At 43.8% G+C, this 27266-nt stretch overlaps 1 protein-coding gene across 19 annotated transcripts in view; it reads right to left on the bottom strand.

Annotated features, from left to right (window-relative positions):
- SYTL2 (synaptotagmin like 2) overlaps window positions 1-27266 on the bottom strand; it is a 389039-nt gene that overhangs the window by 251064 nt on the left and 110709 nt on the right. For all 19 annotated transcript variants that reach the window (XM_069203964.1, XM_069203962.1, XM_069203967.1 and 16 more), the window contains one exon: window positions 2106-2572. In XM_069203964.1, coding sequence (XP_069060065.1) covers window positions 2106-2206 — 101 coding nt within the window. In that variant the 5' untranslated portion in view covers window positions 2207-2572. The remainder of the gene's footprint in view (window positions 1-2105; window positions 2573-27266) is intronic.

The raw sequence follows: 27266 nt of genomic DNA on the forward strand, positions 1-27266 counted from the left end.
TTAAACAAGACCAGAAGACCAGTCCTGCCACTTATCACACTTCCAGAGCTACAATACACATCATTGGCTGGGAAAGTTAACTCTGGCTCACAGAACAATGGCCTGCCTCTGGACCCAGTAAAGGCCACTGGGAGTTGATTGTTAACCAGGCAACAGGGATTCACCATCTGGGAGCAGACAGAAACAGTTGACAGAACAAGGAGCAGTTGTAGAACTAACTCTCTTAACTTGGAGATGCCAAGGAGGATTTCTTTTGTTCATCCCCAGGGCTTTCCTAGACAGTTACGCGGAGGCAAAGCTAGTTTTGATCCTGTCAGGTTGGGGAGTAGGCAAGAAGGTGAAGACTGGCCTACCTAGTGGCAAGCTGGGTCCTGCCATCTTCAAACATGGGCTCCTTGATAATTTTACAGTAAGGCACGTAGGAAGTCCTGAAAAAATAAGTAGGGGTGGGGAGAGGGGCAGTTGATACAATTGTTAAGATAGGGAGGTAGACTTACTCCCATCACTGGCTAGCGCACAGGATACATCTGTCACCTTCAACACCATTTCCTCAGAACCTTTCAGAACCTGAAAAGAGTCAATCTGAAGAAGGCATTCACCTGGAACACTCCGGACTCGTTGCTCCTGCTGAAAATGGGGATTTGTACACGGCCACAAGAGCAACTGAAACCTGCCGAGAGCCTAGAACTGAAACAGCTCTCCAAGGAACAAGTGGTTGGACTCTTGTTTACCTGCCACAGGGACACAAGAAAAAAAAATCTGAAGGACTTCTCGCTCCAAGAGGAAGCAGCTGACTAAAGAGGACTGCACCCTGCAGTGCGCATTGCTGGAGAGAGACCTAGTGCCCAGAAGCTTAACTTAAGGAGCCAGGGGCAGAAGAATTGAACAGAGAAAGCTTTCCCAGCAGCCAGAGACCACTTCTGAAGATAAAACATTTAACTATGGTTAAACTGAAATCGCGCCTGGTCCTGAAGCACAACAAAACTGTTTGCCTGTTTTGCCTTACAACTAGTTCACCTTAACCTGTTTTGATGATCTTTTGTCTTTCATTTAATTTTTTGTTTTCTTTTCTTCATGAATTGGTTTGGGAATTTTATGGTTTTGTGATCTTTACTGTAAAACAGGGGTTTCTGCACGAACACAGCACACACTAATCTGTGAATGGCCTATTCCTTGTTCCATAACTCCCAGGGAGTAAGCAGCAATTCTCTCAAAACTGTGGTTGACCTAACCATAGTGGGTTTTTTGAGTTGTTAGGGGTTCCCCTTCTTAAATCGATAACCCTATTTCTGACAGTATCCCCATCACGTGAAAAGTAACATTAGAAGTAAAGATAAGTAGTGTCTCTGGCTGAATGAAGGACAGTAGATCTTTTTAATTTCAGAGGCTGTCAATTCCAGAACCCCTAAGTCCTAGTCTCTACAAAATGCTCTCCTGCCCTACCTTTGAAAAGGCAATAAAAAAATATGTATTCTAGGGAAGTTTATGACTGTGTCAAGAGATAGTGTGTGTGTGTGTGTGTATTACAAGCCTTGATCAAGGAAGACTTGGAATGCCACAGAACTACCAGCCGAACGTTAGTAAAAAGCACATGCAAGTTATCAAGATAGCCATCACACCCAGATTGAAAAACTCTGACATGCTGCAGCTTGCCAAAACTCAGCACTGCCAGGCACTACTGAGACAATTAGGCAGACACACTCTTCAACCTTGCTCCAGAGAGCCATCCCAGTAAAAGGTTAACACAACATAAATGGTCGATTCCTCCTAACAACAAGCAGGGCACAAAGCCACCACCCGCCTTAACCTCTTTAGGGGAAAAAACACCAAAAGGCAATGCTATATGATCTGAAATTAACAGAATAAGACTTGATCAAGTAAGTGAAAGTCTCAATTACCCTTTACCCAACTTCTGAAATGCTCAGCCCCCTACATCATTATTGTGCGATTGGTCATAATGTAAAAAAAAAAAAAAAACACCTGCACATAAATCCTGTATGATTCAACATGGTGTCAATTGCTACAGTTCTAAAGAGAGTTGAGACCATGCAAGATGTCAAATACATTTCTGAAGCCTAACTGAGCAAAAAGCGTAGTGGTCTTACCTTACTCTATCCTCCTCCGCCTTCTTCAGCTGTGCATCCCGCTGCAGGACTTTCATGATCGCCTCCTGCTCCTCCTCCGTTAAAAAGCTCAAGTCGATCATCTTGGAAAACTAGTCCGTGCAGCCTCCAATGGAAAATAATCCGCCTCAGGATTCCAAAACAGTAGTCCCTTGGGCTACAACTTTGGACGTTAAGAATGCGAGACTGGTTTCCGTGTGCAGTACCACACACAAACAGCTTTCCTGGTGCGGATGAGCAGAATTGTAAGAACACACCATTAAAGGGTGGATTTTTTTGTAATGTGTTTTTAGGAAAATGCAGGCTGTCTTCTCTCTTCAGAAAATGGTTGCTTCGTTCTGTGTTGTTCAGGTCACATGCTGCCAAGGGAGGTTGTTCTCGATTTTAAACAGGCGTCAGACAGCTCTTATTTCTTGACCAAGAACGAAGCAACAGCATCAAAACATAACCTGGTGATAAGAGGGAAAATACAGACTCATCATTAAAAACATCTCTGAAATTGTCAGTTTCAGCTAGCTGTGAAGAGGGTCATTTCACGTGGACAAGTTGAACAGGTTTAGCAGGCGGCTGAAATATTGATGTGCGAGTCACTGGAACAAATAACCAGCTAAACAAAAATATCAATAAATCATAACAGCCTCGCCCCAATCATTTGCCATTTATCAAACGTGGATCAAAAGAGAGTTTTCAATGATCAATCTAGAAAACTTTAAAACGCTTCAGAGTTGAAGCTCGCAGGATGAAACATCGATTTTCAGATTCAAACAGATAGACCACAATTATAACATTTAATTCCTGACATTCGCATGCAGTGTGAGACAACAGACTATCATTAGGTGCTCCTTGTTGTCAGTTCGGTGATCCCTCCCTCTTATGGGCAGTATTTCACTAGGGCAGTCTCAATGGGTTGAAAGGTTTAAAATTACATTGCTCACAGAGTTAGGGAAATTGTTAACTTGTTTCTGGTTAAATAAGCAGTTGGTCACAAAAGCCCTAAACATCCAGTTTCATGCACTTACTGGAGTGGGCTAAAAAAGATGAGTTTTTATGGCAGTAGACCTATAATTAGAAGGGTATGCCTACAACAGCGGGAGTTACGTTGTACTTTTACGCTTAATTTAGGTTACCAGATTAGTGTATGTTACGCTCCACACCCATGCTTTTCTTTTACAAATCATTTTTTCAAGAGTGTCAGTTCAGATTGATAAACTGAAGTAAACAAGGACCACACATCCCACAATGCATTACGTTGGTACAGCATAAACCCAGGATTTTAGCATGATGTTCGTGGTGGCATAGATTCTCCGACAGGCTAGTGTAAATCATCTGGCTCACAAAGGAACCTGGTCTCCCTCACCCTGGCAGTGTGCCCTGTAGTCATATTCTAACCGATAATGTACTTTGCTTCGGGCTGTTGTGCAGGGTGGGGGCTGCTGGAGCATTGAGGACTGAAAACATCCACTCTTACGTCCCTTCACCCCAAATTCAGGCATAAGCTTCTGGAAGCAACTCTGTCCAGACTGCAGCCAGACTACAAGCTTCCCCAGCACAGCTCCCAGAAACCAGACTTTGCATACAGAGATAGAAATAGGACCCTGCTAGACTAAACACGCTACTAACACTGGTTAGTATCAAAAATGCCCCTGATGTTCTCTTCACCGGCCTAAGGCAAAAAGAGAACCCTTGGTGAGAAGAGTCGATCACCATTGATTCTCCACTTCAACCAGAAAGTGCCAGCCAGCAGAGCAAAGACAGGAGTCCCTCAGAAACAGTTCTTCTGGAAACTCTGAAGTAGAGAGAAGAACATAAGGACAATGAGAAATTGCACCCTTTCAGAAAGGACAGAAAGTAACCCAGACCGTTCTTCTCCATTGAATAAAAGACTGGAATGCAACACAAGTGACAGTCAGTGGTTGAGATTAATTTAAGCATTCCAGCCATTACCTTGTTGCTGCAGCTGATGCCCCAAGTGCGATGGGTAAGCCCAGATGTAGGTGCAGAGATCACACTGCCACAGGACTGCGGCTACACCCCACTGACGTGACCCAAGTAGAGCCAAAAAAAGTTCTGGCATTGCCTGTGGTCCCTTCTGGAGTGAGCCTCGCCTGGCAGGTCTGGATCGACTGTTCCCATGAGGAGGAGGGTCAGTACTGATTTGCTTGCATAAGACAGGACTTTGCGTAGAGTAGCATGGTGGGTGAAAAGTGGTGGGCTGGAATGTGACCCCAAGTGATTGCCAGTGGATGAGATTAATTCAAGCTATCCATCCATCGTCTTGTTGATGTTGCTATCAATCAAGTTGGGACGATAACTAACATCTGCTCAGCAGAAACCTGTGGCAGCTACAAACCTTCCCTCAGTCAACAATCCACTTTGTGAATACACCACAGGGGTACGCTTGATCTTTCAGGTATGGCTCAGTAAAAGGTTAACTCCATCCCAAAGGTCTTTGTAACTTTAATCTCTATCATAAAAACTGCTTTTTGTTGCTTTGATAACAGAGTGCCTTTCACTGGTCCTTCCAACTCCTGAATATAAAACACCCATAACAGCAGGAGAACAGGAGTTAGGAATCCACAAAGTAAATGCCCCTCTTGGCCAGATGCCACAATAGCAACCAATGGTTCTGAATGTTTTTTAAAATACATACCTGCCATGCACAAATTTACACTTTAAAACATGCTAAACATAGAAAATGGACTATCTTACTTGCTCTTGGACTTCTTCTATGATGTATATAAAAAAAGCAAGACATGCCACCCACCCCCAAATGGGTCATTGTAGCTGATCCCGATACAAGATTTGAGTGATCATCGAACACAGGTGAAAGGTGGGTGGATGTAATGTCAGTTTATACAGAATGGATATAACATTTGATTTTTCATTATTATACATTTTTCTATAACACTTCGTATTGCTCACTGCCCTCTCTAAGCGCTGTAAATAAATAGTATTACTGTTAGTCAATGAAAGCTAGGGCAGTGGTTCCCAACCTCTGGTCCGGGGACCCCCGGGGGTGCACAAAGCCTCCCCAGGGGGTCCTTGACTGCTTAGAAAATTAACAGCTTAATAAAGTGGATATAAATAAAGTGAATAAATGTACAATTCAAAACTTTACAATATACTGTACAGGGAGTGCAGAATTATTAGGCAAATGAGTATTTTGACCACATCATCCTCTTTATGCATGTTGTCTTACTCCAAGCTGTATAGGCTTGAAAGCCTACTACCAATTAAGCATATTAGGTGATGTGCATCTCTGTAATGAGAAGGGGCGTGGTCTAATGACATCAACACCCTATATCAGGTGTGCATAATTATTAGGCAACTTCCTTTCCTTTGGCAAAATGGGTCAAAAGAAGGACTTGACAGGCTCAGAAAAATCAAAAATAGTGAGATATCTTGCAGAGGGATGCAGCACTCTTAAAATTGCAAAGCTTCTGAAGCGTGATCATCGAACAATCAAGCGTTTCATTCAAAATAGTCAACAGGGTCGCAAGAAGCGTGTGGAAAAACCAAGGCGCAAAATAACTGCCCATGAACTGAGAAAAGTTAAGCGTGCAGCTGCCACGATGCCACTTGCCACCAGTTTGGCCATATTTCAGAGCTGCAACATCACTGGAGTGCCCAAAAGCACAAGGTGTGCAATACTCAGAGACATGGCCAAGGTAAGAAAGGCTGAAAGACGACCACCACTGAACAAGACACACAAGCTGAAACGTCAAGACTGGGCCAAGAAATATCTCAAGACTGATTTTTCTAAGGTTTTATGGACTGGTGAAATGAGAGTGAGTCTTGATGGGCCAGATGGATGGGCCCGTGGCTGGATTGGTAAAGGGCAGAGAGCTCCAGTCCGACTCAGACGCCAGCAAGGTGGAGGTGGAGTACTGGTTTGGGCTGGTATCATCAAAGATGAGCTTGTGGGGCCTCTTCGGGTTTAGGATGGAGTCAAGCTCAACTCCCAGCCCTACTGCCAGTTCCTGGAAGACACCTTCTTCAAGCAGTGGTACAGGAAGAAGTCTGCATCCTTCAAGAAAAACATGATTATCATGCAGGACAATGCTCCATCACACGCGTCCAAGTACTCCACAGCGTGGCTGGCAAGAAAGGGTATAAAAGAAGGAAATCTAATGACATGGCCTCCTTGTTCACCTGATCTGAACCCCATTGAGAACCTGTGGTCCATCATCAAATGTGAGATTTACAAGGAGGGAAAACAGTACACCTCTCTGAACAGTGTCTGGGAGGCTGTGGTTGCTGCTGCACGCAATGTTGATGGTGAACAGATCAAAACACTGACAGAATCCATGGATGGCAGGCTTTTGAGTGTCCTTGCAAAGAAAGGTGGCTATATTGGTCACTGATTTGTTTTTGTTTTGTTTTTGAATGTCAGAAATGTATATTTGTGAATGTTGAGATGTTATATTGGTTTCACTGGTAATAATAAATAATTGAAATGGGTATATATTTGTTTTTTGTTAAGTTGCCTAATAATTATGCACAGTAATAGTCACCTGCACACACAGATATCCCCCTAACAAAGCTAAAACTAAAAACAAACTAAAAACTACTTCCAAAAATATTCAGCTTTGATATTAATTAGTTTTTTGGGTTCATTGAGAACATGGTTGTTGTTCAATAATAAAATTAATCTTCAAAAATACAACTTGCCTAATAATTCTGCACTCCCTGTAAATGTCAAGCAATTTGAAATTGGAGACTGAAAATTAAATTAGTATCCGCACATTGATTTGTGGGAGCAGTGCAGGTGCATCGAACAGTATATACTATGGACGATGGGTGACTTCAATTGAATTTAGAAAAGCTCCAACCTTCCTGTTACATTTAAATTTGTATTTTTATTTTATTTGTAAATTAAATAAAATGTGTTATCATTTCTGTATGTGTTTGATGGAATGTTTGCTTCTGTACGTTTGTGTATTATTTTCGAGTTCTAATCTTCGACAATGTATAGACCTAGTTCACCGGCTTCCATTAATGACTCCGTGGGGGTCCCTGGGTTCCATGAATGATAACGTGGGGGTCCACAGAAGTCAAAAAGTTGGGAACCACTGCGCTAGGGCACTCCTTCCACTGGGAACCATTTAGGCCTTGAGGCCCTGCTAAAGCAACAGACGGAAGGCTGTCCTTTGATCATTAATTTAATAAAACCGGAGGACAGGTTGCATGCAAGGTGGAGTCTATGTATATTTACATAAGTTACGAAATGCAACTGAACCAGTTAGGGAATCATCGTTCATAAATAAACAATCCTAACCCTTAAGCAAAACAGGAAGCGGGCCATAAAACTTTGAGGAAGTGGAGGCATCAAAAGACTTTCAAAACTGTTGTCAAAGCAAAATGATATAATCTGGTTTAGATACATTTGCTCCACTGAATTGTATGGGATTGACGGGGGACAGACTAATACTTTAAAAAGGCAGCTGTTTAAAACTACAATTTGCCAGCAATGCATGAATGGCACTGAGCACCTAACGATCACTCTATCTGCCCCACCTCAGACAGCAAGAACACCTCACCCAGCATTTAGGCCCTCTACAACCACCCTTTCCAAGAGGTCAGGCCCACAGCATCCAATCAGAAGAAAGCATCGTTTCACTATGCTACTGTATCCGAAGTCTAATAAACTTAAGCTTTAAGTGGGGTGGGTCCTTCTGGGTCTCTCACCGGGCAGTAATTTAAATCCGATAGTGAAACGGATCCCTAGCGGCCTCTTTGTTCATGTCCTTAACTTTACATGCAGAAATACTGCCCGGTTTCTCAATGAACCCGTTAAATTCACCCAGGTCAGGGATGCAGCCTCCGTTTATGTTTCACTGGTTTTACGAAGTCTGGCATTCCCAAGCGGTGCTTGTGTATTTTTACCAGGATATTGGGTTTCTGTAGTGTTTTTTCATTCAGAACTTTACTCTGGTATATAGAGTGCAGTGAAATGAGGCGCCTCTAGGTGACCGTGGTCGGTGCTTAAAATGGAGAACGATGGACAGGTCTGAAGTGGAGTCTGAAGGCAATCGGAGTTTCTCACAGTGTCTGTGAGCGGGTCATAGAGCGGTTCAGAATACATGTTCATCCAATCCTTCGCATCCCTGTAGAGCACACAGAGCTATGGTCACTGTGCCAACTTAACTTTGGAAAAAGTGTTAAAGAATACTGGCAGGGTGAAGGTTAAAGAAATTGTAGTGCCTACAAGTGAGTGGGTGCATGTATGGTGGATGGAGACGTGAGGGATATGCAAGGGAGTAAATGCAGAAGCAAGTACAAGGTGAGCGCTGAGGAGGAAAAAGATGAGGAGTGATATGTGCAGATGGAGGATTTCAGAAAGATGTGGGGAAAAGGGTGTAAATGTCTCACAGTGCAGAGGAAAGTTCAGTGAAGGAAAGACCAGAAGTGACAGAGTATGAAGACCGCTACCCCTTCCACACACCTCTTCATGTTTAATTCAGTGTCTTATATTTTCATAATTGAAACATTTTAAACATTTTCACAACAAAACAAAGCATTGTTACTCATTTGTCTTACACAGCTAATAAGAATTGGCAAAGCCAATAAGTTCTGGATTGGTTTAGGAGTGGGTGTGCTGTTGTGTTATGTCTGAATGCAGTAAAATAAAGCTCACGGAAAGGCCTGCAATACTAGTCAGGTGGCATGCTGTGCGAAGCCCAGGATTTAAGTTTAGGTGTTTCAAGCCATAGCCTCAATTACATTGGCCACGCCTCTTTTAGGGAACCCACCCACACACACGCACACTTTCCTAACCCCGCTTAAATTATACTAGTCAATTCAAATTCTTAAATGTAGGGTTTGCAGTTCTCCTCTATTGTTTCAACATGGTCATCCCTCGCACCCTCCACCGACACCCGTCCTTCCACTTCATGCCAAAGTAGTCAATTGGCCCCATGCAGTAGGGAAAAATATAATCAGCCAGTTCTAGCATTGTGGTCAACAACATTTGGCATGGTGGGACTTGTTTACCCAAGCTTACAGTGGGAGAAGTACAGCTACAAGTGAAGGCAGAACTGGATGAAGGTTTGTCACTGGTCACAAGGCCACAGAAGTAGTTGCATACAGAGGAATGAACCAAACACAAGCCACATTTAGAGCTTCTTTTTGCTATGGTAGTGTTCCTTAATACAGCTCAGTCAAAAGCAAGTCCCAAGTGCTGGAAACACGTCTGGTTTAACACATCTCTTAGTACTACCTAGCATATGTCAGAGAAGTTGAACTCAGATGAAGGAAAAGTAGTGACCACTCTACGCTACACAAAGGATGAAATTAGCTTGCTGAATGAAATAGATCAGATCGACCGAGACAAGGCTTAATAAAATAAGGAGCCAAAGGTCAATTTTATATATAAGTGCTATTCCCACATAAAGTGCATTACCATGGGCAGGGTGCAAGGAAAACAAATAATTAATGTGGTAACTTGAGATTCTGTTTTAAGGGAAGATGATCTGACTCAACGATGTCAGTCAATAGAAGCAAGAACCACCCCTTTATTAATCTGGGGCAGGAGATAAATCGGCACAATATTAAAACCCATAGTCCCCCCTAGCTCCCCCCCAAGAACAGATATCATAAGGGAAAGGTGCCCAATATAGTAAAGATAAAAGCTAACCTGACATTCGTTTGCCAGGTCTGCAAAGTCCATCTCCTCAATATTTTTATTGCCTAATGTGCAAACATTATGTCTAGAGTTGTACATTTATTACTCATATGATTTTTCCTACTGTTTTAGTCAATTTATGACATTTTAAATCTAAGAAACATGAAGTCCTATCAAATCAGATGGTTTTCTATCAACTGTTTACAGTCATTCATACAGTACAAACATGTTCCCAATAAAAAATGTTATCACTTATGTACTCACAAATCACCAGTATGTCATGTGCCTCGACAAACCTTGAGTCTATAATGTAAAGGAGAGCTGAATGCTAGAAGGACAATGGAGACCTGTCCCTTAACTAAAGTGAAAACAATCAAACAAAGGTGAACTGTGTTTCCACTGTACAGTTTGCACGGAAGAGATGGATTTCATCTCTACAAAGCGCATGGTGCATTCTGAGAGAGTCATAAGACTGTCAAAAGAAGGATAGCGGAGCCTGCCAAGTGGTATTACATGAGTTAAGAGGCGACAGAATTTGTTGAAGAAAAATTAGTCAACAACCACGAGACTCTGGTCTATGCCTGGTTTTGGTCACAGGGATGATCATTATTTTACAATGTTTAAATGCTGTAGTTAAGGCCCCCAATATCCACGAACGGGAGCCTCTGCACCAGGCTCAGTGTGTGGAATTATGGCTGAGAGCTAATGGTAAAGTGTGGTCGAAAAGGATAAGCTGTTTATCATACACATAGGGGGTCTTCACTAGCATCTCAGTTGCCAGAGCTGCATGACAACAGAGCAATTTAAGTATGTTATATGGATCCAACAAAATTCTGTCCCACGCAAACCTTGTAACTTTTACACTACAAGCTACATGTGAAAGTCCACCACAATGGAAATCTTTATTAGCCTGTAGAACAAAGTTTATGGTTTAGCATTCAGATAATAAAAGACGATTATTGCTTTCAGTCCACCCAGAAACCGATTTAAAACCAAGTCCTTAATACCTCATGGCGAACAATTGTCGTAGGAACGCTATGTACGATATGTTGCAATACCAAATCCGACATACCCTGTTACACATCCTGGGCGTGGTGAACACAATGTCTTGAATCCCACAGCATGTGTTTGAGTATTATTCGCGTCCAAACTGTTAAAGCATCTTGAAACCTAGATGGCATAAGCGAGTCTTGTCTGCAATCTGGGCATGGCACCTCAAATATATTGAAAAACACAGAATTCCCACACTTCAAGGGATGTAACTGCAAAGCTTGTTCCTTTAAATACAAGACAACACTGGTAGCCTCAGTTATTCCAATCAATTAGCCACACTGACGGACATTTAGGGAAATCCTTTAAATACTAGGATGGAACCCAAAATGCACTTTCTTCTTTGCGTGTAATAGGTTATTGTTAACCAGAATTAATGTACATAAGAACAAAGAAAAGAAGATTTTCATAGGTTTCTAAATGGTGAAAAGGCAAATCTTGCCAACACTCCTACCGTCCCATGATAAATAGGGAATGTCTACTCATGCGTGCCACCTCAATTACAACGAACTGTACCCTCTTGCCCATAAAATGCTATCCTCACTGATGATTCAGGCATTTATCACTGAAAGAGTCCTTGATGGACAGAGGCAAGGACACCGTAATTATTAACAACCTTATTCTGGTTCTGAAACCATTCAATTTGGAACATGGACACAAAGAATCAGCTAAGACCTCAAGCAAAGAGCTTGGGTGAGACATGCGGACTAAACTGGGTGTAGAGAGAAGGCTGCAGGGAGCAAAACCAGCCTGCTCCTCAACGCCTCCAAAAACGCAATGTGCATTTGGACTCTGAAAAAAGGTTGTCTATAATTCGGTTTCTGCATCATTGTTTCCAGACCAGCTGGTATCCTAGAGCCCTAATTCAGGCCAGTTTAGACCAGGATGGGGTCTACTTGCCCCCAGGAACAACCTAGTTACACAGCAAAAAATATGACGAGCACCAGCCAACATACAGGAGAACCCACAATGACATTAAGCACTATTTTTAAATAGGTGGTCCCCAAGATCCTGACTTGGTAAACACATTTTTCTAAATTGTGAGCTGGTGTTGATCCTAAAGTCGCAGTTTAAAATATTTTATAACCAAACATTACGCAAACGGCAAACGAAAAACACTGGCTGTACTCACATCATTCGTTTTCAACAATGAGGTCTCCTTCAACTAGCCAATGATAAGTAGCTAAACTAACATGATTTCTTGTTAGCAAACAATGCTTCTTATTTAAATATATACTTTTGGGATCTACCGCTATGTGGGAAATGAAAACTGTTCAATAGTCATTACCAAAAGGAATAGTCTACATCTCTTGCCCGAATAGTGTTCATTGCCTCTCTGCACCCAGAGTAGCACAAATTTACTCATGGTCATGATCATCATAATCTCACCATGAAAGCTGGCAACAAGTCATAGTTAAGTTAAAAACAGATCATAACCTGTGTAGCTTACACTTTCAACCTGGGAGGCTGTGTCACTTGGCGCAATTGACAAAGATCTTTATCGTTACCTAACTCAATGGAGCTCATTTCGTTGGACCTTGCAATAATGGAAGATCATGTGACTCTGCCTGGAGTAGAAACTGAGGTCATGGGATTAAATATAGAACCCTGCAGCCCTGCAGTGTATGCATTAGTCTATTGAGCCACTAGACCAGGTTCCCTAACAGGCATAATTATCAATTAGGTCCTGGAACACTTTTTTTTTTTTTAACCAGTGCTATCATGTAGTAAGTACTGTTGTGGCGAGTGATCCTTTACGGATCTGCTTTAGTCTTTTGCAATGTGGAAAAGGCTCCGCTCGACATGGTACATCATCCTAATACCCACACTTGCAGCAGGTTGCCCCATCTTAATTTCAATCTTTCAAATTTTTTCAAATTATGTGGAAACTCAATGTTCCTTAATTCATAAAAATATAAAATGCCACCTTCGAGGTTCTTGAATGTGGCAAAGTATAAACGATGTACAATTCCACTTGACCAGTAAAGGTAAATAAATGGCTCTTCTAACCATCCACCACAGAATATCAGTGACCCTAGATGTTAAGATCGGATTAAAGGAACTTGTGCTTCTGATCTTCAAAACGTACTACATTCCCTACAGGTCTGCTTAACACTTGACACAAGCGACAAACTAGGTTTGCAGATCGTGCTAAACATTAACAGCAAGAATGTGGTTTCACTGGAAGCAACCCCACCGACCAGTAGTGCTGCTCAGTGTCGACACTGTGCTCCACTGGTCTGGAATGTAGAAGACCCAGAATAGAAGGTCCTCTAAAATGTTTTAGACCAGCAGCAACAACTGTGAGCTGGACAGTATGTAGCATTCATGACCTGTGTAACCCAAGCAAGGAGGCTATCCAGGATCAAGCCATCACTGCTGCCCATGGACCAAAGCGGAAGAACTGGATCTGCAAGTCAAATCAATGCATGGATTTTTAAAGGGACTGAAAACAAGCTCAAGGTACAAGGAAATGTGTCTCAGCGCTGCAGAAATAAATTCCATTAGACAGTCCAATGCAAAGTGTCTGTTCAACCGTCGATTTTCCAAAAACATCAAATTCTTTGCAGCACAATAGTTTATTATGTTTGGCCACAATGGCACATTGCATCCTCTACAGCAAAGTATTCAGTGGTATTTCAAGAAGAGTTACTAGAACATAAGTGACAGCCTCATCTCTGCACGTAGGTCACATCCCGCACCCTGGCCTAGTGCTTCCTGTGCATCAAGGTGCAGTGTTCCATGCTGAATCATTCATAGTGATTCCCTTGAAGCAAATGAATACATCAGTATGGTGGAACCAGAGATATTACACACCCCACGAGGCCCAATGCTACAGCCTGGTCTGAGGAACCCTCTGCAAGGCGCTACGCCAGCTCTTCACAGACTGAAGGAAATATAGCGCTAATTTTTTGCACACACTGTCAAGCAGGAAGCATGCTGAGAGCATATCTGTCAATAGCACTACAGCTTAGGTATTGATATAATGCAAATTAGAAGAATACAAATAAAAAAGGATGTTCTTGGGCTCTAGCACAATAAAATATTACAAAACCTTTGGCCTAGAATTTATTATCAATTGGGCGACTAAAAGACCCAGATTAAATTTTTTATGCCATGATGAAGAAGCACAAGCAACTGATACAGTACTTAGCTGCTACAGCCATCACAAAAGTAGGCGTAATCTGAAGTCACAGGAGTAGGAGTTCAGAGCTTCTGATCTGTCGGTTGTCTGAGTGCCCGCATCCGGTCTGTGATGTTAAGTGGGTCTCCTTTCGCCCCTAGTACTGCTTCCATCATCTCTGGCTGGCGGTTACCCAATTTCTCCAAACAGCAGAAAAATATAGGCGTGTGGTGCGATTTTTAACTCCCACTTACAGAAAGCTTTTAGCTGTTTGTTAACATATTATGGAAAATACTTACAGTGGACTTATAAAAAAGGTACTTTGGAATTACAGAAGGAGCTGCAGACGCTTGGGCGGCCCCCTTCAGTAATACTGATACCGATGGCACATATAGCGCCAGAGCTACCTCAAGAGGGCGCTCCCTCATTTGCATGAGACTGTGGCCCCATGCAAATGAGGGAATCACTGTCTCTGCACTTGCGATGTATTAAGGACACAGGCAGCCAGGAGGCACAGTGAAAGTGCAACATAAAGGTGGTGCACCGTCAATGCGCCCCTTGATGGCAACCCCTTGCAGGGGGGGGAAGTGGATCCCATGGACCCCACAGGAATCTGCTTCCAGGCGTGTGCGGTCACTCACTGCACACACCTGCCAAATGATCGTTGAGCCTTTCTCAAAGTGCAGGTGCCTGCACAGTGAAACACGGAGCAGCTTTGAAGCAGTCACTCTGTATTTAAATCAACCTCACCCAAATGCCACTGCTCACTGGGGTGAATTCGAACTATGCTCCATTGAGCAGGTGCAGAAGATGCTAGCTCTAGAGAAATCAGGCATCCCCATGATCTAAACCCCTTTGGGATAACAGCTAGCCTAGCCATTCATACGTCACATCAGTAAAGATGCCTTTATTGACGCTTTTCAATCTCTCACTAGTCTCAGCTAAAACACCAACTGAATGGAAGTGTTCCCAGGTATCCCTGTTGCTCAAAAAACCTTCTGCAAATCCAGATGTTTTTCAAACTCAGACCTATCTCACTGCTATCTCGGCTTGAAAAAAAACCACTAGAAAGCCACATTAATAAACAGCTAATAAACTTTCTAGAAAAGCATAAGACCCTTCACAATTGGGTTTCAGAGCGCTACACAGCACCAAGACTGCATTGTTGGCAATTAGAGATAACATCAGACTCTCACTAGATGCAGAAATACGGTCATGCTAGCATTACAGGATCCATCCACGGCCTTTGACATGGTTTCCCACTCCATCCTGATCTGCAGACAACATGAGGTAGGACTTAATGTCAGAGCGCTTCATTGGCTCAGGGACGTCCTTGACAACCACCCTCAGAATGTCTGTCTCAGTCCCTTTAAATCGAGAAAGGTGTATACCAACAAAAGGGACCCTCAGGGTTGGTGCCTGAGCCCAATACCATTTAATATCTATGTAGCTCCTCTGGGACAAATTGGGAGATCATGTAGTGTGGAGATCGTGCCACATGCAGATGATACCCAACTTCTCGTCCCCTTTGGACTGGATCCAGATAAAGTTAAAGCTTAGTTTGAGAGCTGTACAAAGGAAACTGCTGACTGGATGACCAACAACTCTCTCCAACTAATGGTGGGAACACTGAGATTGAGCTGTTTGGCAAAACACATTACCTATGGTCGGCTGCTTGGTGACTCATTGAACTTGGCTCAGCCCCTTCTCCTAAACAAGTGGTGACAAATCTTGGAGGAAAAAAAATAACAAATCCGTAAACAGGCAGTTTTCAAGCTACGCTGCCTGACTCAATGTATTAAATAGGGCCCTTCCCGTCTATCTTCTTTCAAGACTCAGCCACTATCAGCCTTCAAGACTGTTAAGGTCCTCAAAAAGCTCTTGCAGATCCCACGCATACACACCTCCAGAACTGGTGGCAGATCTTTCTCATATTTGCCCCCCTTTCTTTGGAAGAGACTCCCTTTCCATATCCGCACTTGCCCCGATTTGACAAATTGTAAGAAGCTGTTAAAAGCATGTGCGTTCTAGAGTGCACTAGTTTCTGATCAGCTAAGCACCGCAATACTCCTTTTGGAGTAAATTGTGCGCTACTCCTTTTGGAGTGAATTGTGCGCTACTCCTTTTAGAGTGAATTGTGTTCTATACTAAGAAAATATATATATGCCCTTGGGAAGAGCAGATTCTCTGCAATTCGGCAAACTTTCCCTGTTTGCACCCGGTGCACCTTTTGAAAGGTGTACCATGGCACAAGCAGGGAAAGTGCACCGTATGCATAATACGGCCCCACAAAAGAAAAACCGTGCTGAGGCTTCCCAAAATAGGTTCAACTAGGCCATTAGGAGCATTAGGTGTTGCAGAACAGAAGCACGGGGGCAGCACCAGCAACTAAAGGGGGGCCCTTCATCTAAAATGTGTGTTAATCATACGACAAAGGAAACAGGGGTGACCTTAGAGGACCTTATGAGCGACAAGGAGTCATTGACCAAATGTGTAGTCCCAATTAGTAGGGCTAGAGACAGCCTCAGTAAAACGCGCAGAAATGTCACCTCCTCACAACGACAATTTACCACTAGTTCTTGCCTTGTTCTTCCTTGTTGATTCCAAGTCCCGTTGCGTATAACCACAAAAAGGACATTTTAATGAGGATATTTTACCCACTTCTTCCATTAGGAAAGTGGTTGAATTGGGACGGGCACAGAAGCTCTGGCCCTGCAGACCCAGGTGAACGAGGTGCAGCCGACTGAGCTTTTTTAAGGTCTTACATTGCAGTGAGAATTCTCTAAATCGTAGGGACTTTGAGAGATTGGAAGCTAGGCACTCAGTCGGAGCTGTGAGGAAAAAGCATCCATATCTAGAGAGACCTCAAAAATTGTATCAACTCGAAAGATCAAACAGATTATTCAGCTGTTAACCAGGCCCAAACTTCTCATCAGGGGACAATATATCAGGCTCCCCATTCAAAGCTGAGATTTTCCACATTTCACGATGCTCTAGCGTTTCTTAATATGTCCTATAACATTCTAATTAGTGTCCTAGTAGATGAGTGCTGGTCCACAGAGCTCTTCTGGAAAATTCGTTACATTCTCTCAATATATGTAGACATTCTTCAGGCGCCTGTGGGCTGCCCTGAGTCTCGGATTTGACAGGCAGACTCACTTTGGTCACAGGGAGTTTCCAGGGTGCACAGCAATGGGAAAGTCTTTCGCAAGAAACAGGTTAACGTCATTAACCCTGGGTTTTCAGCACAATAAAGGATTCAAGTGTACCTGGGCAGCCTAATTAGGCCATAGATCTGGTGAGGAACCATTCCCTACAAGGACTCTTCCATTCAATGCGTTAACTTCCCAACCAAGCCGGCGGAGAATAATCTCTTTCAAACGTCTAGTGTTTACCATACTGTGAATGGTCCAACCAAGTCAATGTCCTAAAACAGTAATGTTTTGGACTGCCATGCTGTGAAAGTATCAGACTTGAGTGTTCCCCCATTGTTTTCGAAACGGGCACCCCTGCTTGGGACATATACTCCATTGCCACAATTCAGTACTACTTGCCAGAAGAACTGGGCTGTAAGATGTCTGCGCCCATTGCCCTCACATCTGTTGACACCATTTCCTATGTACCCACAAGCTCCATCTGAAACCAAAGCTAATCACAGAGGTGGTTTTCCAGGGAGAAGGACAGACAACTGGCTTTCCTGCAGTGTTAGAGCTTCACTTTCCAAGTTCTCTGAAATTCTGTACCGGAGAGAGCACGGGACATCCGCATAATTTGGTCGGTCTGTCTGCATCGTCCCAGTGGCCAGCGAATAAAGTTTACATTTTAGTTCCTCTGGTATGAACAATGGAGATTATGTGGTATATGTACTAATGATAAGTGTCAAATTTAAATTTGTATGCATACCCTTTAGCAATGCATCTAAAACACAGGAAATGTAAGCACTGCTAATGTGCAGATGGACTGCATGTACTAGGGCTATACCGCCAACCCGGACCCTGAGCCTAGGGCATGGTATTGCGGTGGAGCGTTGAGGGGCAAGAACGAGTCAACAGGCTGTCAATCAGTTTGCCGATAATAGCAATGTGTGTGCCAAGTAACAGACTAGTTTGCCGTCTAGGTCATAATAATGATCTTTAATACAATTTACTTTGTCCCCAACACTTAAAAACCTATGATAGTCATAAAAGTTTTAAAAAACAACAACAAAAAAGCCTACTGTATCTTTGTGACCTCCAAACCCAAAAAAAATACGAAAAGGCTAACCTTCATTAAAAATGCAAAGGGCAAAAGTGAAAATGCTTTATTTCTGTGCTCTTTCTGTCTGGAACTATTATTCAGCGGGTAAAGGGAAGGGTTATAGTTTCCGGCTGAAAAGCCTAAAGGAAGTAGATATGCTCTATCTTGCTTTGCAAGCGTTTGTTGAGCGCAGGCGGATGGTTAGATCCGTTGTAGACATGTATCTGCTAGAACCGTTCTAGACACGGCACATCTAAATCTTGATCACCCTCGTGTGACATGTCATAACATCAGGACAGACGCTAATGAGGCACGCTGCCCTAGGATCCGGGACTCTTTAAGGCTTTTCATGCAGCTGCGCTGGCACATCACTTCGCCCAACAGGGAAAATTAAAAAAAAAAAAAAAAAAAAATGCCAGCACAGTTCATCTTGTAAAACACATTAACCTTGAAAGACACACACTTGAAGGTCAGAAACCGTGACTTTTGCAGACACTTTCAATTCAGGGCAGTTTAGACTCAAATTACTTGAAAAGCTCCCTTCTACCAAAACAGCTTCAGCAAAGCAGCTTCTCCTTCACCTTTAATGGCAGAATCATTGGAGGGCTTCCTATGGATCCAAACCGAAGTAAGAAAACCCCCTCAAAAAAACAGTAAGAGACGTATACCCCGATTAAGAGTGGGCCGGAGTTTTGTGGCATTTACCTGTTGTAGGAAGCAGGCTCTGTATATACTATATCAAAATGAGATATAGCGCACTGAGTCCAAGGGTTCTGCGGAGGCTTAACAGAGGCTAAAGTAGATAATACTAATGCTCTCTTTTGTGGTTGTGTGGTCGAGCATTTAGGCTTATCAGAGGGTAGTGCAAAGCATTTGTTGTACACACACAGACAATAGCAGAATCACACACTCAATGGCTTAACTCCAGACCAATGATTTTTATATAGCAAAAATATATATTTTCTTAATTTATTTTTAGAACCACAAGACTCAAGTTGCAGGTAAGTACTTCAATAGTTTTGTATTTCACACATGTATCAATAGCACTTTGTTTGAAATTGTTAAGTTATACAGTGTTTGAAATATTGGCAATTATCTGTTTTAAAAAGTTGACAGTTACATTTTCAGAAACAGCTCCTGGGGGGGTGGGGAGAAAAGTTAGATCGATTTGCAGGTAAGTACAACACTTACAGTTCCAGTCTCCGGGGTTTGGGAAGTCCACAGGTTGGGGTTCAAGTTAACCCCAAACACCCACTACCAGCAACATGGGGCCTGCCAGGTGCAGAGGCCAAAGATGAGGCAAAATTAACATGGACTCCTATGGAATCTGGGGCACTAAGGTTCAGACCTGCAGGCAGGTAAGTACCTGCATCTTCGGAGGGCAGACCTGGGGGTGGTTTAGCGGAGCACAGGAGGGGCCACAAGTAGGCACCAAACATGCACCCTCAGTGGCGCTGGGGCGCTCGGGTGCAAACAAGGCGTCGGGTTTCCAATGATTCTGAGTGGACCCCAGGGATCACTCAGAGGCTGCAGGCATGGTCCAGGAGGTTGTCTCAGGCAAACCACAGGCTGGACAGGGAGGAGGGCCGCCTGCTGAATGTTCCTGCACCCGAGGTCAGGTTCTGCAAGGCCTGGGAGCTGCGGGTGCAATGGTCTTTTAGGCATCAGATATCTTCGTGTGGAGCTTTCTAGGTCAGGGGATCCTCAGGATTCTCTCTGCAGGCGTCGTCGTGGAAGGGTAGAGAGGCCAACCCAGGTGGTTGTTTCTGACCACCAAGAGCCCATGTGGTCAGAAACTTGTCTGAAAGTGGCAGGCTGGCACAGACTGGTCAGTCCCGCACTAGCAAGTGGGCTAACATACAGGGGGCATCTTGAAGATGCCCTCTGGGTGCATTTTTCAATAAATCACACATTGGCATCACTGTGGGTTTATTGTGCTGAGAAGTTGGATACCAAACTTCCCAGTATTCAGTGAAGCCATTATGGAACTGTGGAGTTTTTAATGACAAAACTCCTAGACCATATACTCAATATGGCTACACTGCACTGGCAATGTCTAAGAATGGACTTAGACACTGTAGAGGCATATTTCTCATGCAGCTATGCCCTTACCTGTGGTATAGTGCAATCTACCTTAGGGCTGTAATGCCTGCTGGAGGGATGATTTACCTATGCCACAGGCAGTGGTTTGTGGGCATGGTACTCAGAGGAGTGCCATGTCGACTTTCTTTTTCTCCTCACAAGCATACACAAGCTGTAAAGGCAGTATACATGTGCTTGGTGAGGGGTCCCCCGGGGTGGCATAATACATGCTGCCGCCCTTGGGGGCCTTCCCAGGCCACAGGGTCCTTGGTACCATGGGTACCCTTTACAAGAGACTTAACTGTGTGCTATGGGTGTGCCAATTGTGAAAACAAAGGTACAGATTTTGGGAACGAACACTGGTGGTGGGGCCTGGTTAGCAAGATCCCAGCACACTTTTAATCAAAGTTGGTATCAACATTAGGCAAAAAATGGGTGGGGAGGTAACAGTGGCACTTTCCTACACCTTTAATTACTGGTTGTAATGAAGTCCACACTCTTTGTTAAATTACAGCCAGTGAGATTTGCCAGAATTTAAGAGGATAACAAAATAGTACAGTATTTACATTGACAAGCAGTTTTTTTCTGCAGTACTACAAAACAGAAGGAGTACTTTCATACAATTCATACAAACACCTGTTGGTAGGTGGACTACAACTACAAGTCAGGTGTGACCCCCTATTTGGTGCTCCTCAGCCCCTAAAGTCTTCCAAGTGGACCCTTAGTCGAGGTGCAGTTCCATTGGTTCAGTTTTTGAGAATTTCAAGTTCAAATGGTGTGGTTGTGCCCACAGGTTTGTGTTAGGGTACTCCAGGGTTGCTAGGAGTTGATCATCTTATTTGGAGAGGTCTCTTTGATCTGGTTTCCCTCTTGGAGGTCCACAGAATCAGGAAACCCTCCTGTACCATGTGAATCAGCTAGGAATTCGGGAGTTGTCACTGATGTTGCTTCTAGAAACAGATTTACTTACTCTGTTCTAGCTGCTTATTTTCCATGAGCAGGGTAGTGCCACCAAGGGCTGCTCATCCATAAGGCCGGAGGAGCATCATCTCCCCCCCACCCCCTCCTCGCCAGCAGCGGCACCTGCAAACCTTTTCCCAAAAAACAATCAAACTGTGTTTATGATAGATTTTTGGGAAAAGGGGTGGGGCCATGGGGGTGAGGAGCAATGAGGGGGAGTGTACTCCCCCTCAGAGAGCATGTGTTTTTGGCCAGCCGTCTCAGGCTGGCCAAACACACATGACCTGTGGGCTCTCTCAAGCCCAGCAACACAGTTGCTGGGCTGGAGAGAGCCGGCACAGGCTCCCAGTCTGCCTGGGAGCACACCCAGCCAATCCTAAAGCTGCTCTAAGCAGCGTCAGGATTGGCGCAGGGCAGGTTGGAGTCTGTGCCTGCCTGCAGCGAGACGGGAGGAGGTAGAGGAGCAGCGCAGGAGCGGAGGTAAGGGTTTATTAAAATTATTTTTTATTTAATGTAATTCTTCTCCCCTGCGTGCACGCCGCCCCTTTTAATAAGTGCGAGCCGTGACTGAGTGCTACCTTTGCCCAGTGACTCGTCATTCTGTGGCGAGGCTCTAATTCTGGCCGGCATGGAGTATAGCCCACGTCTTTTCTTGGGCTTGCCTAAGACAGCTGTATATCACCTCCAGCTAATCCAAAATTGAGCAGGTAGTGTTTAACCGAGTACAGCTTTTCAGGCCTCGATCGCTCCTAATCTATGGAAGCAGCACTGGCTTCTTATGCAACAACATATACATTTTAAGATTTTAAGTATATGACGCCTGTACCTCTACGGCATCTTCACTCCTCTAGTGCCTCATGTCATTGCGTTCCTTGTTTCATACACAATAGACAGGAGGCAGATCCTTTCTTTATCCTGCTCCTATGCTGTGGAGCTCTCGTCTTCTGTCTTTCTTTGCACTTTAAGACCAACTACATTCAGTTACCCAACAGCATTTAAACTTGACTACATCGATCACTGTAGATTATGTATCTGTTATTGCTACCTATTGTAGCACCAGGACACCCTTTTGCGAATGTTCCTCACACCTAACAAATGCTTGTGCATTTATTCATTCATTCTTTCATTTATTCAAGGACAAGAACTGTGAACTTCCAGAAATCAACATCCATGTTTCTTTGCTTTAATTCCCATTGATTGATCAGATCAGAGCTAGGCGTTTAAAAAAAGTTTGCAGTTAGAATGTAGTGGGACTGGCTTCTACAAGCATCTTAGCATCTTAGCATATGTCCCACTAGTCCTTGTGTATAATGCAAAGTATTCTTCATTGGATCGGTGACTCTTTTGGGAGCTACTGGAGTGCTTTTACGTTGTTTCATGTGGTTGCATGTCCAGAGATTTAGGTACATTCCGACTGCTTGGTTCTGGAACCTTTGTACACTACATATTTGGCAAGAACAGTGTGGATCAGTGGTTCCCAATCTTTTGACTTCTGTGGACCCCCATTGACCCATTATTGGAATCCGGGGACCTCCCCACTGAGTCATTACTGAAAGCTGGGGACCTAATCTGTTAATATTATATAGTTTTCTAAGCAGCCGCGGACCCCCCCGAGGAGGCTTCGCGAACCTTCAGGCAGAGCTGGCTTTAGAGCGGTGCGGCCACACTGGGTGCTGACCTGGATGGGGGACACGGACCTCAGGGGGTGCTGTGTTTACCAAAGACTTATGAAACTTGCGATTTAAAAGCACCTGGTGGAAAGTTCCTTGTTCGTCCAGCCTTCAGGAAACAATTAAAATGTCAAGATACCTCTTGTGATTAATGTTCCTACTAGGGAGAGAGATGAGAGTTTTGTGCAATGGCAGCTTTGACTCGCCATAAACTAGCGCAGAGGGTTAATATGCCTGCTGCAAATAACAAAACTATATTTTATGTGGATATCCGAGTGAGTTAGTAAAGCCAGCCTTTAAAAGCACTTTGAAACAAGTTAATTTACGTGAAAAGGGCGCTATGAAGTGATGAGGGGCACATTTGCCGGGTGGTAGCAAGTGAATCCGAAGAGGTCATAAGGTCCGGGGCGTCAAAAAAAAACAAAAAAAAACACAAGGCTGTTACACAGGGTGCCACCGGCGCTAAAGCCGGTCCTGCCCTCAGGGGTCCCCGGACCACAGGTTGGGGACCACTGGACTGGATTCTACTTCACAAATATCCAGATGTTCCATCAGTGGGGCAATAGTCAGTTCTAACAGATGGTTTAAGAGTGGAGGAATTTCTGAAACAAGAACACCATTGGAAATAACGCAAAGAGCAAACATGAAATGAGCGTCAGAAAGACTTCCAAACAATTTACTTTCTGTAATCCAGTTGGGAGCCTTCACACACTTAAAAGCCAGTCTTACAAGAGCGATTCACCCCAATCCCCTAATTAAAACAGAGGAACCTTTAATACATCCATTAGTATATACAGAAGCCAAACATTTGGCAATGCTTTACTCATCTTTTGACCTTTCTCCAAATGCATGTTGAACTGGGTGTCATTGCCACATGTTTGGAAGCACACATGACAATGATCTTATATGTGAAAGAGGACTCTGATGCATACTGCAAGGCATCCTTCATTTGGCCAATTACATGGTTTTAATCCATGACCCTTGGTTCCATGGGATGGGAAGGGACCAATGCACTCTAGGTTTGGTGAAGTTCATTAACTTTAGTCTTCTCAGTAGCATGGTGTGGTCTACAGAGTTAAACACAGCTGGGAGGGTAAATATTGTCAAGGCACTGCTGCTCTTAGCAAGAGTGGATCCACTTTACCTCAAGGATTTGAAACCAGAGTACTGATTGTGTAGGAAGAGATGGGGCGTCCCTATATATGGTGTTTTTATGACCTCATCCCTATGGCGTGTTGTGATTAAACTTAATGCAAGAAAGAAGGCATAGAAAATGTATGAACCCAACACATTCTTGCAGCTGCCTTCCTTATAACAACTTGAAATTGGTTGGGATTACAGGTACCTGAGGTTCAGCAGGTGGCACGAGGACTGGGTGGGATAATGCACACTTGGGATAGGGATCATTTCCTTTATGTGGGTTACCAGTACCAGACTAGAAATGTCTGCTGCAGGTCTTGGGATAAACTGTTTTGTACATGGAGCTCCACTAAGACAAAAGGCAAACAATGTGTCCCTTAAGCAACATGTGTGCAATAATACAGCCTACAAAAAAAGGGGCCTTCTCGGGTACTCATTTATTTCTCACACTTCTACTTCAATGTGGCCGCCCCTAAATGGAATTAATCCACTGTATTTCCCTTATTTCGAAAATATTCCATAATGCTCATTGAGCATCACAAACATACATTTTATCCAGATTTATTTAATAGCAACTATGCAGGTAGGGTGATGTTGAAGACAATGTACACATTTTACAAAGCAATGTGAAAGTAATTCTGAAATTTGACTACCACAACGCAAAGTTTGGTTGACGTTCAGTGCAAAAGGTACTGAGAATCATTTGAACTGCACCATATACAGGTAACTAAAGGATACATTTTTATGATAATTCTAATGAACAAGAGGACAATGTTCACATAACAAATTAAATCAAATTTGCAACAGCCGTTCAAGCCCCTCTATGGTCAATGAAGGTAGCGAAGATCCTGTTTCGATTTGTTTAGACAGGGGTAATGCCGAACTTTCTGAAGCAGGCATGTATGATGTCTCCAATAAAAAAAAAAAGTAATTATATCCCACAGATGGTAGACATTAGCTCATCACCAACATCTGCTGGCAACACCTGAAAAAGCTTCTACTCTCCAGGAATTCACAGAAGCAAATAATATTTTTTAACATGGTAGTTAGGTTTCTGATGCAATAGTGACACAAAAGAACATTATAGCTACCTGTGGATTCCTCACCTAATGAATACTCCCATTGCGCCAGTATTCGACGGAAATCTTCTTCCTAGCTTCTGCACGTCAACGAGGACGTCACAGTTGCCCACGCGACGCCGTCTGACGTCATACAGGCAATAAGAGGTCCTCGCCGACGTGCCGACGTCAGTACCAAATTTTTTTTTACGTGCCTGAGAATAATAGGCCATTGAGATGAAAGAACAAATTGCAAACTTTTATGATATTCCAAATAATGACATCATTCTAATAACTCAATCCTTCTTTTTTTTTTTTAAACAAATAAACCAGTATATGAACAATATATATCAATATGAATATATATATACAGAATATATACATGTCCTCAAAACCAAGAGGAGCACACTCAAGAATTACTTGGCTAGACCAGACAGGCAACGGGGAGGCGGGTGGGACCATGAGGAATCCACAGGTAGCTAATGTATCCACCCGAAAAGTCATTACCGAAGGTAAGTAACTCGTTCTTCTGATGGATACAACTACCTGTGGATTCCTCACCTAATGAATAGAGTCCCAAAGCAGTACCGCACTCGGTGGAGGGTGCCTGAATGGTCAAACCAAGAAATCCTGCAGCACCGACCATGCAAAATGGCCATCCCTTCTGACCTCAGAGTCTAAGCAGTAATGCTTCGCAAAAGTATGAAGGGATGACCAAGTTGCGGCCCTGCAAATGTCGACCACAGGAACACCCCTAGCCAAGGCCGAAGAGGCCGACTTAGCTCTGGTGGAATGAGCTCTTATACCATCAGGGGGTTCCTTCTTTGCTAAAGAGTAACACATTTTAATGCAAAGAACAACCCACCTGGAGAGTGTTCTCTTGTGGACTGCCTTTCCTCTCCTCTTTCCCACGTATCCGATGAAAAGCTGATCCCCCAGCCTGAAATCCTTTGTTCTGTCTATATAAAAGCTTAGCGCCCTCTTTGGGTCCAAGCGGTGGAGTCTCTCTTCTTCCTTTGAAGGATGAGGCGGAGGATAAAACGTGGATAGAGTAATTGTCTGGGCCAAATGAAAGGGTGAAACAACCTTCGGAAGGAAAGCAGCCTTGGTCCTCAACACCACCTTATCCCCATAAAAAAATTTATAAGGGGGCTTTACAGATAGAGCCTGCAACTCACTCACCCTCCTTGCAGAGGTAATTGCAACCAGGAAAACCGTTTTAAGAACTAATAATCTTATGGGGCAAGAATGCACAAGCTCAAAAGGGGACCCCATTAGGAAAGTTAAAACCAAGGTCAAATCCCATTGAGGCATAACAAAAGGAGATGGAGGGAATTTATTCATAAGGCCCTTCAGGAATCTAAGCACTATTGGAGATTTAAACAAAGAAGGCTGGTCTGGAAGACAAATAAAGGCTGACAGGGCAGACAAGTAACCCTTAACAGTAGCTACTGCACAACCCCTCTGTGCTAAAGACAAAGCAAAACATAATACATCTGACAAATGAGCACGTAAGGGATCAATCTGCCTCTCTCCACACCAAACCACAAATTTAGACCACCTATTAGCGTAGATAGATTTAGTGGAGTGTCGCCTGGCTGCTAAGATAACATCCACTACATCAGGCGGGAGAGAAAAGGAACTCAGGTTGCCCCGTTCAATCTCCAGGCATGAAGGTGCAGGCTCTGGAGGTGGGGGTGTAAAACCTGCCCCTGCGACTGCGAGAGGTGGTCTGCCCTGAGAGGGAGACGGAGCGGAGGGCACAGTGAGAGTTGGAGAAGGTCTGTGTACCATACCCTCCTTGGCCAATCCGGAACTATTAAGATGACTTGGGCCCGGTCTTGGCGTATTTTCCTCAGAACTCGAGGAATCAAGGGTATGGGGGGGAAACGCGTAAAGCAACTGGTCGCACCAGGTCATCTGAAACGCATCCCCCAACGCTCCTTGAACCGGATACTGGAGGCTGCAGAATAACGGGCAGTGCGAGTTCTCCCGGGTGGCAAACAGATCTATCCGAGGAAACCCCCACATCTGGAAGATTAGACGGACCTGATCTGGATGGAGCCGCCACTCGTGATCGGCCGAGAAATGGCGACTGAGATTGTCCGCACGTACGTTCAAGACTCCGGCCAGATGATTTGCTATCAAGCAAATCTGATGGTCCTTTGCCCAGGACCATAGTCGAAGAGCTTCTCTGCA

Source organism: Pleurodeles waltl, chromosome 8 (genome assembly GCF_031143425.1).
Source record: "Pleurodeles waltl isolate 20211129_DDA chromosome 8, aPleWal1.hap1.20221129, whole genome shotgun sequence".
Classification (NCBI taxonomy): domain Eukaryota; kingdom Metazoa; phylum Chordata; class Amphibia; order Caudata; family Salamandridae; genus Pleurodeles; species Pleurodeles waltl.